At 34.1% G+C, this 14,662-nt stretch overlaps 1 protein-coding gene across 5 annotated transcripts in view; it reads right to left on the reverse strand.

The window, feature by feature from the left end:
- Positions 1–14,662, reverse strand: part of LOC140155078 (uncharacterized) — a 232,851-nt gene that overhangs the window by 99,801 nt on the left and 118,388 nt on the right. For all 5 annotated transcript variants that reach the window (XM_072177766.1, XM_072177769.1, XM_072177770.1 and 2 more), the window contains one exon: positions 9,691–9,801. In XM_072177766.1, the coding sequence (XP_072033867.1) occupies positions 9,691–9,801 (111 nt within the window). The remainder of the gene's footprint in view (positions 1–9,690; positions 9,802–14,662) is intronic.

Consider the following 14,662-nt stretch of genomic DNA (forward strand, 5'->3'; position numbering starts at 1 on the left):
CAAAGTTCTAGCATACTTGGTTCTATAGTAACAGTATGCTGTTGTATACTGAAAACACCAAAGTTCTAGCATACTTGGTTCTATAGTAACAGTATGCTGTTGTATACTGAAAACACCAAAGTTCTAGCATACTTGGTTCTAAAGTTCTGAAGTTTTGTGATTTGTATTTTGTTATGTATTTTATTACTTTTTACCCCATATTTTTGCCATTATCTCAATTTCAAATTTGCCGCCTTTGGCCCCATGGACCAGATCATGGACCAGATCATGTCACAAACAACTCAAGTTTGCTTGAAATGCGTCACAAATGCACTATATAAAAGGTAGGCGTCACACCAAATGCTATCTGTGGTAATGTTTTCTCTCTGGATACCTGCCCACTCTGTCCAAACTTTTACTACATTATAAATGATGTAAATCTAACAGCACCCTTGCCACCTGCCCTACATACAGGGTTTTATCCATATCCATATAGATGCATGTAAATGTGGCATTTACTTGCACTGCTTGAAACACGGCGTAATATGGGAAGGTCTGATGCCTGTTGATGTTTTTTTAATTAATGGCGACCTCATTCAATTAACAAGTACAATCAGTGAAAATAATTAAGTGTGTTTTGGTTTGTTCTGTAAATTATTTAGAATGGTTAATTAACAGGCATGCCAAATGGACTACGTAAAGACAAACATAAGAAGGTCACAGAAAGAGAGTGAGATGGATGGAGATGAGAGAAAATGAGGCAGTATGACAGACAGAGACACAGATATTCCCCACACCAACAAACACACCCCTACTTGTAAAGACTTGCACACAAAGACCGACAACTTCTTCGTATCTAACCAAGGACCTTGCGTATCTGAAGCTAAGCTCCAAACTGGGGACCCACTTGATTTTTTGTTAGCGCTATCCAAGCAAGACCAGACTTTATGCGCACAACCTAGGCTGTGCTTGATTTCAAGGGTCCAAACTGTATCCCACCTGACCTTTGATATCCAACGGAGCCCAGACTTAACACCTGAAAAAGAAACATGATCTTTACGTATTTTTACGTTGCAATTGCAGAATGCTGCTAGGGACAGGAAACTGTGGGTGTCCTCAGTTGCTGGGTGTCTTTAGATTTTGCGCTATTTTTAAGTGTGCATCCTTTGCAGGTCTTTACACATGCGCACACATACACCAACATACTCCCACAAAAATCACAGTGCCAGTGCCACAGGGGATGCCCCCTCAGCTAGAACTCTTGCCAAGTTGCCACCCTTGTTTCCCCCCAGCAAAATTACGAAAATTTCCACTTTTTGCGGCAATTTTGCAGAACATTTGTTGATTTTGCCTTCCCTGAAATTCATTTTGCTCCCCCCCAAAAAAAATTCCTGCCACTGCCACTGGACACAGATGGTCAATGTACTAATTTATGTTTGCATGTATAAAGTTGAGAAAGCTACACATAAAAGGAGGGCACTTGATAATGATGTTCACACCTCTTCTGCCTGGGAGGTGAAACTGACATGTTAATAATGTGGTCTGAATGGACTTATATTGATGTCAAATGAAATCTTTTCAACTACTGCTATACAACCCACTCACTGATTCTACCCATCTCATAGTCATCATGAACACATACTTCCGTTCACATTCATGAGTGTTGAAATGTGATGCGGAGATGTTCTCCACAGGTGCCACGCCGATTATCTCTGCACAACATTTGATGAATGACGACTAAATTTTTGACTAGGAACCTGGCCTACATAGAGTACAGTAGCCATGTTTATTATTAATATTATCGATAATTGCTGGTCTATAATAGAGTGAACTCTTCTATGTGGAGGTTAGATTTAAATAGAATATAATCAGATAAAACATGATAAAGTAGGAAATTACAATCATAATTTAGGTCCAGATGATCATTTTGATTAGATCAGAGATGTGCAACTTTTTGTCTCAGCAAGGCTAACAATAAGCAATGACAAATGTTGTGGACTGCTATTATGTTTAATGAGGGTCATATTCGTGTGACGTCTAGTAAACGGTGAAAAAAGGAAGAAAAAAACACCCAAAATCGTCACTTTTACCCACGCCCGTGTAGGTCGCCAATCCGTGGATTAGATCTTGGTAGTATGACAAGCATGCCATCAGTGTAGCTTTTATCTGCCCGAGTTTAATAGAAAATAGTGATTGCACAATGAGATTGAAATCGTAACTCATTTTTGCCCTAAATTTTCACATGATTAAACTAAAATCATCCATATCCAGAGAGATATTTGTAATTTACACAATGCAAATTGCTGTCTAATGCATCCTGGAACACTCTTAGGCATAATGTTGCCAGGTTTTTCTGGACAACGTTCCTTGAATATTACTCACAGCCCCAAATTATTGTACATACGGTATCCAAGTTTTAAGCTCACATGGCCCACAGATTGGGAACCACCTGCTCTGAAGTCTTATCTAAAAAGAATAGAAAAACATGTTTAACATGTTCAAGACTTATTTGAAAGTATCAATTGCTTAATGCTATTTCCTGGTGACAAGATTTTTAAATCTTAAAAGATTTATGTTTTAAGTTATTTGGCACAAATCCATTAATGCACATTCAAATGTCTTCTTAGAAAGTAAATAAATACAAGAGCCTTTGAAATAGAAGTTGCTGAACATATTATATCACCATTACCAAACATGTAATTCTGGAGGAAAACTATGAGTGGGAAACTTGATATGGGGAGTTACGGGGAAAGAAATGTTGTTAAGTTTTAATCAGATTATAACAGGGACAATGTATACTCCCCATCACCGCTACGACATCGCCGCTGCAATGAAATTTGAGCCAGAATGTTATGACCTCTGCGGGAGAAAATTTCATAGCGAGATGAATATCTCATCATTGCGGATAGTGACATTTGTTTAACTTGGCTGCGATAGGAGGGCACATGATTACAGCATGATTTTTAGTAGAATTTATGACTGCAACATTATGACATTACATGATTTGCAAACCAAGCAAAAACTTCAGTACAGGACAGGTGTCCATTGATGCACCATTGAAAAAATAAGCAAGAAAGCTGTTCTACATACAAATATCAGCTAAAGACTTGCCTGCAAGGAAATACAGTCTCATGAATTTGTATGTGGCATTAATACATAGTGCATGCATAGATAGACATCTTGATTGTCAATGACAAGATACCCAATGAGATTACTATAAGACTGCTATGCGACTGCTCAAATTCATTAAAATATCAAATTCAAGAAAGGCAATCAACAAAAGATGTGTAAGACAGGTGAATGGTGTATGAATTTGTCAGATTATCATACTTCATTCATTTGTTTGTTCGTTCGTTCGTTCGTTCGTTCGTTCATTCATTCATTGACTCATTAATTTATTCCGTCATTGACTGACCGACCGACCGACCAGACCAGATCAACCGACCGCTTCCTCACTCGCTCATTAACTTGAATATCTTTTATCATGTGCTAATCTGAAGAAGTAAACCATATGAGACAATTTTGTGCCAAATATGGCAAAGAGCTGATATTATAGCCCACATATTGGCAAAGGTTGACAACCATTGTGGACAATCAATTTCTACATCCCAAAAGCCACTTGCAATGCTTCTGTACTTTGTATTTAGCAGGAAATGTTTTCTTACAATACAAATCTAAAAATATCACCACCTGCAACGATATCAGCCTATATAGTATCATCTCTCATGGCAATGTTCAACAAATTGCATTTATCTATGTATCAAATCAAATTTGTGGATGTTTGTGTTCATCAATATTAAATGAACCTTTGTATTTGAGATACATCAAATTTGATACAACATTTGAGAGTAATGTAAATAAGTTTGTCATTTGTTTGCATAACATATTTCAAAAAGTTGATTTCAACTTGAAAAGTTAATAGGTAACTTAAACTTGCAGTTAGAAGGGCCTTTTGGAAAAGGTTACTCTGCCTGGTAGTAGCACTCAAGGAAACTGTTGTTAACTCAAATCTTGAGCTCAGACAAGATTTACTAAGGTAACATGTACTATATTGAACTGATGAGTAGAATCTGTGCATAAGACAACATTGATGTGCTAAACACTTACTATTGGATTCATGTAACTGGATTATCCAGCATGTTTTACTAATGCATCCATTTGGGCAATTCCATTACCATCAGTTAAACATGATATCATTTGCAATGTGATAAAAATGCATTTCCAATACCGAGATGAATGTCTTAAACATGTATGGGCAATACAATGACACTAGGATTTCAATGTGCCAATCTGCCAGGACACAGTTCTTTGACCTTAATATGCTTCTACACTCAAAGAATGACCTATGAATACACTGGGTACAGAAAACTCATACTCCAGAACATGAGGCCAGTTTGTGGGCTATGCACGTTTAAATGAAGGCTTGTAAACTACGCCACTAAAAGTGAGGCTATTTTAGATCTTGGAGGAGGTACTTGTGAACTAAACATGTCAAACAATTTGCTAAGCATATAGATTCCTGTATTTTGAGAGGGTTTTTTTGTGAGGTTTCAGAAACTTTTACCAAATGAAAGTTGGACACTTGACACCCTTCAGTTGAAATGTGTATGCGAGGCATAAACACCTCACCCACCAATTACGCACTGTCATCTCATTCAACGACACACCTCAGTCTTTGATGAACACAATATATGCTATAGTAACTGTTCTTTTTTTTGTGATACGATTTAGCTGTGACAAAATAATGCTATTTGTTTACAAGTTCTAAAACACAGAATTGTATAGTGATAGATTTTCCTTAGTAAATGAACTACTCTACTTACATGCTTAGAAAAGGCGTTTCAACTGATGCAATTTATGGATGGATTTATTATTTTAACGGAATACTCATCTTCGTAAATAACTTCTTTGAGTTTGGTTTGCCAAAGTCCGAGGTAAATCAAATACAAAGCATTAGGAAAGGTAAATAGCATTAATTTCATAGATGCTATACTCGATGTAAATTATGACTTCCAACTGATTTCTCAGGCTATGACACCGCTATAAAATCAGTACTTAGGACTCATGAATAAAACACTGGCTTAAGTATTATATGGTTTATGTAATGGAAATTGAAATCGGATCTTCTGTAGTACAAACTTGGAACCGAACATCAAAATAAAAGGAATATAATTGACTGTGTAATTTGCTAATGCCCAAAGGAAATATGGAATAGTTCAATGTTTCACTTCTTGTGCAATCTATCTAACTTATCTAAATGAAAAGCATTTGGAAAATTGTTATTTAGCATTGACTACAGCTAAATAAAGCTTATGGGATTTCATCGGAATTGAATTTATTATCAAATCTCTAATCAAGTATTACACATCTTCCCAAGAATTATGTTTGCTTCAATTAGCAGCATACTTGAGAACAACCTTGACATATGCAAAGTTTACTGAATTCTAAACTAATTTTAAGTTTATTTATGATGGTTCAAATTTTTACCAAAACCTATAAATAATATAGTTGTATGTCATTATTATTGTTAGATATAAAATAACCATTTGCAGGTGTCACACACATTGCTTTATAAGCAACTTAATAATTAAATCAAAGATGTATAATAAATGGATGTGTTGCAATAGGATTGCATAAATGGCTTCATTCACTGACTGACTACAGAAGAAAGTATTTCTGTCTACATCAGGAATTTTCTGCTGTCTATAGAAGATAACATTTCCTGTTGTATTCAGAAGATAGCATATGCTGCCCTGGTAACATTTTCTACTATCTATGCGAGGTAGTATTTATCATGTCATTCTGCTATCCACATATGAGCATATCCTGCTATCTTTAGAAGATAACAATTTTGCTGCTGTCTACTGAAGATAGCAATTTACTGATTTCACTGAATTCAGATGAGCATATTCTGCTGTCTTTAGAAGATTACAATTTGCTGCTGTCTACTGAAGATATGATATGCTGTCTTTAAAAGGTAACAAAAATAGCACTTGACCGCTGTTTTTAGACAAAAGCATTATTCTGCAGTCTTCAGAAATAGATTTATTCCACTGACTTCAGATAATATCACTTTGTCTGATGTCTTTAGAAGATAACATTATCCTGGTGCCTTTAGAAGATGACATTAGTCTGCTGTCTTTAGAAGATAGCATTATTCTGATGCTTTTGGAAGACCGCATTTCAAAAGGTAACATTATTACACTGCCTTTAAAAGATTTCATTATTTTGTCTTCAGGAGATTGTAATTTGATTAAGTTAATTGACTGATTAATTGATGGCATTTTCTGCTGTCTACAGAAGACAGCATTTCTGCTGTTTTTAGAAGATAGTATTAATTAGCAGTCTTCAAAGATAGCATTTTACTCCTGCCTTCAGGAGATAACATTTCCCCCTGAAACCTACATGTTAGAATTTGCTGTCTAAATAGGTCAGCATAGATAGTGAAAATATTTCTACAAGCTTATTTTGTTTATAATGATAGCTACAAACAAAAGCAAGCTTTGATCAAGTGATTGGTGAAATTGTATAATGCAATTTAACTATATGCCTATAAAAATATAACAAAATGCTCAACAATTTATATGGTATCCATGCAAGTCTGAGCAATCTTTAATTAATCTAATTGCTAACAAACATGTGAAATTTGAGTGCAAAATGTGTGAAGAATTCAACTTTACCAGAGCCTTAAATCATTTCACAACCAGCTGCTTTTCATATGAAATCCCAGCGTGTATTATACATCCTTACACTTCTTATTTATAACCAGTGAATCTTGTCTACTAAATGAAAAGATCCATTACCTTAATACACTATCTATCTATTGGAGGCCTCTAACAGTATCACTCCAACTCTCCATACTTAAACAATCAGTCTGCAAGTAGCGTTTGATATGCTGGAATTATTTCAATATGACAGCCTACTATCTATCCGATTTTCACTGGTATGTCTTTAAACAATACTGCTCAAGTATTTGATCAAATATTTACTGCAACTGCCAATCATTTCTAGCAGAATAGCACGTAAATTTAACAGAATCTGGCATTTAGTATAAAACAGTATCTATTTTTAGGGTTATACAAATAGCAATTTGACAGCAGGGCATGATTCAAAAGACATGCTCATCGATAATTATTATTGTACAATGAATTTCTTGTTGCTTCAATAAATATTACCTCCATTTGTAAACTTTGTCCAAACTGTTGAGCTGTAATCATTTCGCATAAATTCAGTAAAATGTTCACCTCAAATTATCCATGACATTGATTGCATGTTAGGGCAAGACGTGGTTGAGCGGCATCAATTTTACTACACGCATACTTCATGCTAAAAAGTTCATCAAGGTCACTTCATGGCGCCGAGTGTCTGATCGTACGGATTGGATGTTAACTATGGGCTTTCAGATGAAAACCACTTTATGCCTGTCTCTTTTTTATACATGACATAAGCTGTTATAATTGCAGTGATAGAATGTTATAATTGCAGTTACAATATCATTGTAAATTTCGCAACAGCGCATTTTCGGAACATGTGTATCACATTGTCTATCACATGTCTCATATTATGATGTATCTTAAAATGTGACTCCATTGCATTCAAAAATTAAAAACAACCTGTTTGATTTATAAATGTTTTCAAATTTCATATTTTTACAAGTATTACAAACTTCCCAAATCACAGCATTTTAGATCTCATATTATGATGTCTTATATTATTTTAGATCTTGATATCATTGTGCTATATAAATATGTATTATCATGCAAGGGTGGTATCCGAATTGATTTGATATGCTTATTTGAGACGATGGTCGATATTAAATAGAAAAGGTAAAATTAATTTCAGGGTCTGCAGCTGTATTTACATTTTTTACATATAGGACTATAAACTATAACTGTCAATATGCGCATAGACTTATCCATGGAATTGATACACCAAAACAACAGCAACTCCCTGCACCCACGTTCGAAATCTTCTCTCTAATTATCAAGAACAACATTGCCGTTTGTGTAAGACTGTATAAATATCTTACCATGGAACAACAAGCAATTTAAAGGTACTTTGCATGTCGGCAATAGCAAATCTTGCATCAAGGAAAACAAAATACTCCTCCTTATGTTTTTAAAATAGTCTGAACGAGAAACTGTTTATTTTCTTTACCTGCCCTTATCCTCGGCAAAATAAACATTTTCATATCTCTGTATATTTTTCCATCTATGATCGCAGCTACATGTACAAGAAATATGATAAGCTATTATACACAGCATTATGGAGTAGATGTGACAATAAAGCCTCAAGTAGTTTTGGATCTTATTGCAATGTCAAAAAGATTCTAACAATAAATTCAACATGAATCTTCTCCTATTACTTGAATCATTTTATAAAGCTACGAGAGTTTATTGGCACATTCACTCAATTACTAATTATCTAAGAACCTTGGTAAGATGACGAAGCTAGCTCCAGCAGCCTACATAATTTTGACATTTAGAGATACTGTACATGGCTATTAATTATGGATTCGTAAGGGCTACACACCTCTTGTCTGGATGTGACTACTTTATGTTTACCTCATGGGTAGTTTGACTTAATAACAAACAAGATTAACCGGATTGGATGAATTCTATTAGTTCATCTTAATGCTGCGTTCTTGTCTATAATAGAATGTGATGTGCTAAATAAGATGAGTCAGATGGGAGGTAAATTGATTTCAAGGTATGGCCAACAGAAACATTCTATTTTTTTTTCTGTTTTTTTTTTCAACAACATAAATAATAATTTTATTTTTGAGATGGTAAATTCAATTTGTGATATAGATTGGAGTTTTCCGCTTAAAATGGACAATAAATACAGACAACTTTCTGAAATGTTCATGAAAGTGAAAAATTGATATGTTACACATCCAAAATACCTCCAACAGGCCTTTTGTGCTTGCGTTATCCCCTTGATACATCCTGGCCCCAGGCAACCCCCTGGTTATCCCTCTCCCATGTCGGCAGTCCTGTTCTCATATTTTCTGTTTACTCTCTAAATAAGAATGTTTATTAATTTCCTTGAGTATTTGCGACCCACTTACAAAATTGGGTCACACCGTATGGTTTGGGAACCTCTAATACATACATGGAGTAACAAATATGCCATGATTTTGTTTATCATAGCTTATTAGATATGATACAATTTTGACATTTTTGACAGGTTTTCAATCCAGGCTTAACTGCTATCTAGTGTTTAAGATGCAATTATGCAACAAAATATGTAGCTAAAGCCTGTTAACACTCATGTATTGAACATGGAAAGCCACAAATAAGATCAAGTTATTTGTCACAATGTGTCACTGAAATATATTGTAACAACAACACATTACAGAGATATATTAGTTACACGATTTAGTTAAGAGAATGCAGAGTGGATGTCAGAAGGCCTTGCTGTAGATCAAGTGGACATTGGACTGATGGGCTGAATACATAATCTGCACTCCGTATCCAACTCTTAACTAAGTCCTGTAAGTTATGGCAAGGGGAAGTTTCCATTGTTACCAATAACTCATTGTGTTGTCTTTGTCAATTTATTTTTCCTTTTTTCTAGAGACAGCCGCTGTAATGATTTCTCTTCTTCCTCCTCCTCCTCCTTTCGTCTTCTTCTTCTCCTACTCCTTATTCCTCCTCTTGGACATGGAGCTGTAAGAGAATGGGTAAATGTAACCATAGCCTTACATACCTGTGCAAATTGTTCATAGAGCAGCTGAATGTAGCGTTGTCTACCCAGGTATCCCCGGAAGTGACATTGTATGCAGATAGCTGCCTGCTCTTCAATGGACAAATTGTGAGACTGAAAAGAATAAAAAACACAAATAAATTGTCAATACAACTTTAGCAATGTCTTAATGAATGCTGTTGTCCAAGTATCCTCTGGGTGACAGTCCAGGATAACAGTGTACACACTGACCACAGACCCTAGAAAGATTCTTTCTAGGGTTTTTGGAAGGTCATTTATGTACACTATGTATTCAGCATATATTCTTTTGGCTATCTTGATATCTTGATAGCATGCTGCATAGCAAACCAAACTAAATCAAATGCCCCAAATCACAGCAGCTGGAGGAAGCATGTATACTTCATTCACTTTGAGTTTGTTGGTGACTTCTGTGGTTTTACGCAATTTCACTGCAAGCATGCCAACAAATTCCCCTTGCAAAGATAAAAAGTTTGTGTAATCAGACACTTCCATCTGAGAAATATGTACTACATCACTGCCAAACAAAGTATTTTTTGTCAAAATTATCAAAAAATTGTGAATATCACACCGAATCCTGCAACGGTTATTCACAGCAAATCTAAATATTAGTGGAATGAAGATGTTTCCGACAGCTTGGCCTTTGCATAATTAACCATAGTACACCCACAGTACTTTATTAAACCTGCTATTTATACCTGTATCACCTGTCACCCCTCACATGTATTTCACGTAACATTCATTCCATTAAATACATAGGGCATTTAAATAAGTATCTTTGAGAAGACACTTTGAGTTTTAACATAACATATTTCTAAATATACCTTGAACACTTAGAGTAACAGAAAATACATCATTAATATCATTTTTGAAATGCAGTCGCAGTAAAATGGGAAGCAAACTGTCTGCACTTTGGTACTTGACTTCTTTACAGCAGGCTAGTTTTACTATACTTGTAAGCAATGTATGCAGGCACAGAATTCAACACACCTGCATGATGCTTCACATTTAGCATTAGAGTATTGTTATTCATGTTATAGTAAGAAGATAAGTGTAGCGGTAAAAGCACAAGACAATTTCCATCTGTAGTTTTTGTGTATATCGAGCTAACTAGAAAAAATATTGTACTTAAATTCAGGCAAAAGTAATACCGTAAAAATTGTTAATAAGCATATGTGGTATATTTCACGCAATTAGATATATCAATTTTGATAAAAAATGCTATAAGAATTTCCTAGGAAAAAGTTCAGTGTCTCCTATTCATTTTCTCATTAAGCTATATGGCTCTTCTGTCCTTACAAATGACTACTTATTTCATCCGCTTGGTTGGTTTTCTCCTACTAACTCAAAATTAATGATCATTTTGTCTCCTCCCATATCAGTCAAAAATTTGTGAAATTTCACTGCTTCTGAGGAATCATTTGTCTTCAGTTCATCTGTTTTACATTGTCATGTGAGCAAACACTCAAACACTATAGCTGCCATTTGCTATCAATCTAACCACTTATGAGCATGAGAATAGCTGCCATTTGCAAAAGCTAAATCACTTGCAGTTGCAAGTTACGATAGGAAGGTTCATGACAAATAGCAAATGAAAAAATGTAATTAGTAAAACCATTTAGCAATGTTTGCTTATCATATTTGAATTGTTTTATCTCAGTTTTACTATCTAATTTAAATCAACTCACTAAACTCTTTATTTCATCAATATATGATTGTTGGATTACTTTGATGTCAACTCAAATAACATCTCTGAAACAAAATGAAGCAAAAACAAATCCACACAACTTGTTCCCATCTATCCGGTCACTACGTGTCAAGATGGCCATAAGAACCTGGTCGCTAGGCAACGCATCTATTTTTTCCAGCAATGCAAGTGTAAATCCTGAATAATCTTTCTCCCATGGCTAATACTTAAATATCTGTTATTTTATTTGCAGTTCTGACCCTTGAAATTGTCTAGGGAACAAAAATTTAACACAAACTGAAACTAATGTGATTAAAAAGTATTAAATTCTTGTCAAATTGATAACTTGTGGATTGATAGGAATTAAAGTTTTCAATCAAATTGATAAATACATGGATGAAAACAAGCACTGACAAAATTTCCTGAAACTGCTTTAACATTTCCTGAAAATGTATATTTCCCTACTTTGTACAGAGAAGATCCCAGCAAAATTTCCTGAAATCAGGAAATTTCCTGAAGATTTACATCCTTGTAAATATAGTGGAAATTGTGTGTGTGTTTGTGTGGGTTATTTTTTGTATGTTTTAGAAAGTAAGGTGACATGAAAATATTTTTAGACTAAATATTTGACTATGACTTGAAGGAAGAGTATTAATTATTAAGATCAATTAATTATACACAAGAATGATCAATCAGGTATCAGTTTATGTCCAGTAATTGAAGTTCATTGACTCTGGTTAAGTTTTAAAAAACAAATACATTCATTCAATATTATGACTCATTCATGAAATAAATACTTACTGCTAAATTAATTTTAAGATGCTGCAATAGTTTGGAACTAACCTGTTGTCAACAAATTCCACTCAAACGCAAACAAATAAGCAGTAATTATATAATGTTTTTAAAGTTTTTATAATAGAAAGGTGAATGAATAAGAGAGTGGAAACATTTTTATGTGCAACTTTAGTAAAAAAAAATTGGTGTAAATCAGATGTTCGATTATTTAGATTACTTTGCAAGAGTTTCCATTTCTTTACTTACTGAATAAAACAATCTCATAGTCTAAATTCAAGACTTCAAACATTTAATTTGTCGATAAATATAGCTCATATGCACCTGCTTTATCAGGCAAGCTGAATTTGTCAATTATCTTACTGTCTGTACTAATACATCCAAGTTACAATCAATAAATAAAGTAACCTTTATATTCAATATGGTATCACTTACATGTGTCATGATTAACCTCTGTTTATTTTTACTTGCCATTTAAATTTACATTTTACCATTTATAAAATTACATAAAAGTTCAAATAAAATGTACAGATTATTGTTAACAGCAATAAAAGTTGTATTTTCCCATTGCTGCAACAACATTTTCATATGAATTCATTGCAAGTACTCTTTTAAGAGTAGCATTCTGTATAAATATTACAGCTGAGCTGATTCCTCTCAGTTAATTACAGTGATACGTCTGCTTTGATAAGAAATAAATTGCTAAGCTTCCTTATTTCTTACCGTCTCCGATCCCTCTGATGCTAATGGTGCCTGACATCTAATACCTCCAATGAAACCACACAGTATTACTATCACAATAATTGGTTGTCTCACCGATTGGGCTATTCCATTGGATATACACACTACCCCTGTGGAAGATTTAGCTAAAGTCTTCCACAGAGGGAGTATGAGTTTCAAATAGAATAGACAATTGGGTAACTTCTATTTGAAATACTCACTCCAGTTGTGGAAGATATAGGTAAAGTCATAAAACAGAGGGAGTATGGGTTTCAAAACAATTAACCCCGACTATAAATTACATTTTAAATCATACTCCTCATTTGGAAGATATTTCTAAAATCTTCCACGGGGGTAGTGTTGATTTCAACTGGAATAGCCCGTTGCAATAACAAACTTGAAATATTTAGTATTACTATACTCATTGTAAACTAGCTGGCATAGTCTGTTGCATATAGCAATGTGATATGAATCACAAACAGCAGTCAACTTTTTTGTCTCTTATTATAATAAGTTTCTTGATATCTTCAATATGAGTGTATTCTTCTATAACAATCTGACCCTGTTGAGTTGACAGACAGGTCACAGAGTTGAAACTAAACATGCAGATGCTGCAGTGATGATGGCACTATCAGAAAGTGATTCAAAACCAATTAAAACTGAAATTGCTTTTCTTTTTGTCTTTTTTCATGGGTGATTTTTGAACAAGTTTGTTCAAAATGGGCAAATTTCTCAACTGAGATGTGTGACAATGGCATCCATATTATACTTCAACGCAGAGGTGAATACCCTGTAAAATCCTACTGATGCTTTTAAAATAGCACTAGCTATGATTAGACAGTTCTTTCCTGTTTCTAGATATCAATGCCTTTTGTTTGCTCAATGCACAAAATTTAGTGACATTTTTAATATCAGAAATTTGCTAAATCAGAAATTCTAAAAACTCATCAAAAATGATAAGATCAAGAGCACAAAAATTGAACATTAGTTAATTTTAGAAGAATATGTCTATTGGTGGCGATTTTTTTTACCTTTCCTTCACTTTTATCAAAGCTATTCAAAAAAAAAAAAATTTCATACCGTACTTTGTTCGCCATAACAAATTACCTGAAATTTCCAAATTGATGAAAGGGGCACATTTATGTACTAAAGACACAAAACTAGACATGAAGTTTTTGAAGTAGGTAGGACCTTCTACTATTTTTATACCTTAGAATATCAAAAGTCAAATGTTTATCCTTTTTTACCTATATTTTTAAATCAAAGAAAATATTCTAAAATTCTATCATCATTACTTCTATAGATACAATACAACACAATGTCTAAAATTTCCCACTTACAGAGACCCTGCATGCATGCCCCCTTAAGATGACATGGAAAATATGCACCTCTAGTTTTCGTCCTCTTCCATATCCTGCAAAGGTCAATCAGAGGGCTCATATTCTTTGCAGCATAATGCAAAATCTTTGATCATAATAGTTGGCATAAAATTCATAACAAAAATATATAAAGCAAAATCTTGTCAGGTCTTGTACACTTACATAGTCCATAGTTTTTTATACATGCAAAAAAAAATCCCCAAATCAATGTTTTTCCCAAACTTTTAATGCAGCATATCTGAAGTGTTGCAAGTGTTGAATTACATGCAATACTTACATTCCTAAGAAGATGTTCCGCTATTAGTTTTCAAAATGACATTTGAGTACATAATAAGCAATCAATGATCAACATGTGAGTCTTGAATATGTAATCTTTTTA

Source organism: Amphiura filiformis, chromosome 6 (assembly GCF_039555335.1).
Source record: "Amphiura filiformis chromosome 6, Afil_fr2py, whole genome shotgun sequence".
NCBI lineage: Eukaryota > Metazoa > Echinodermata > Ophiuroidea > Amphilepidida > Amphiuridae > Amphiura > Amphiura filiformis.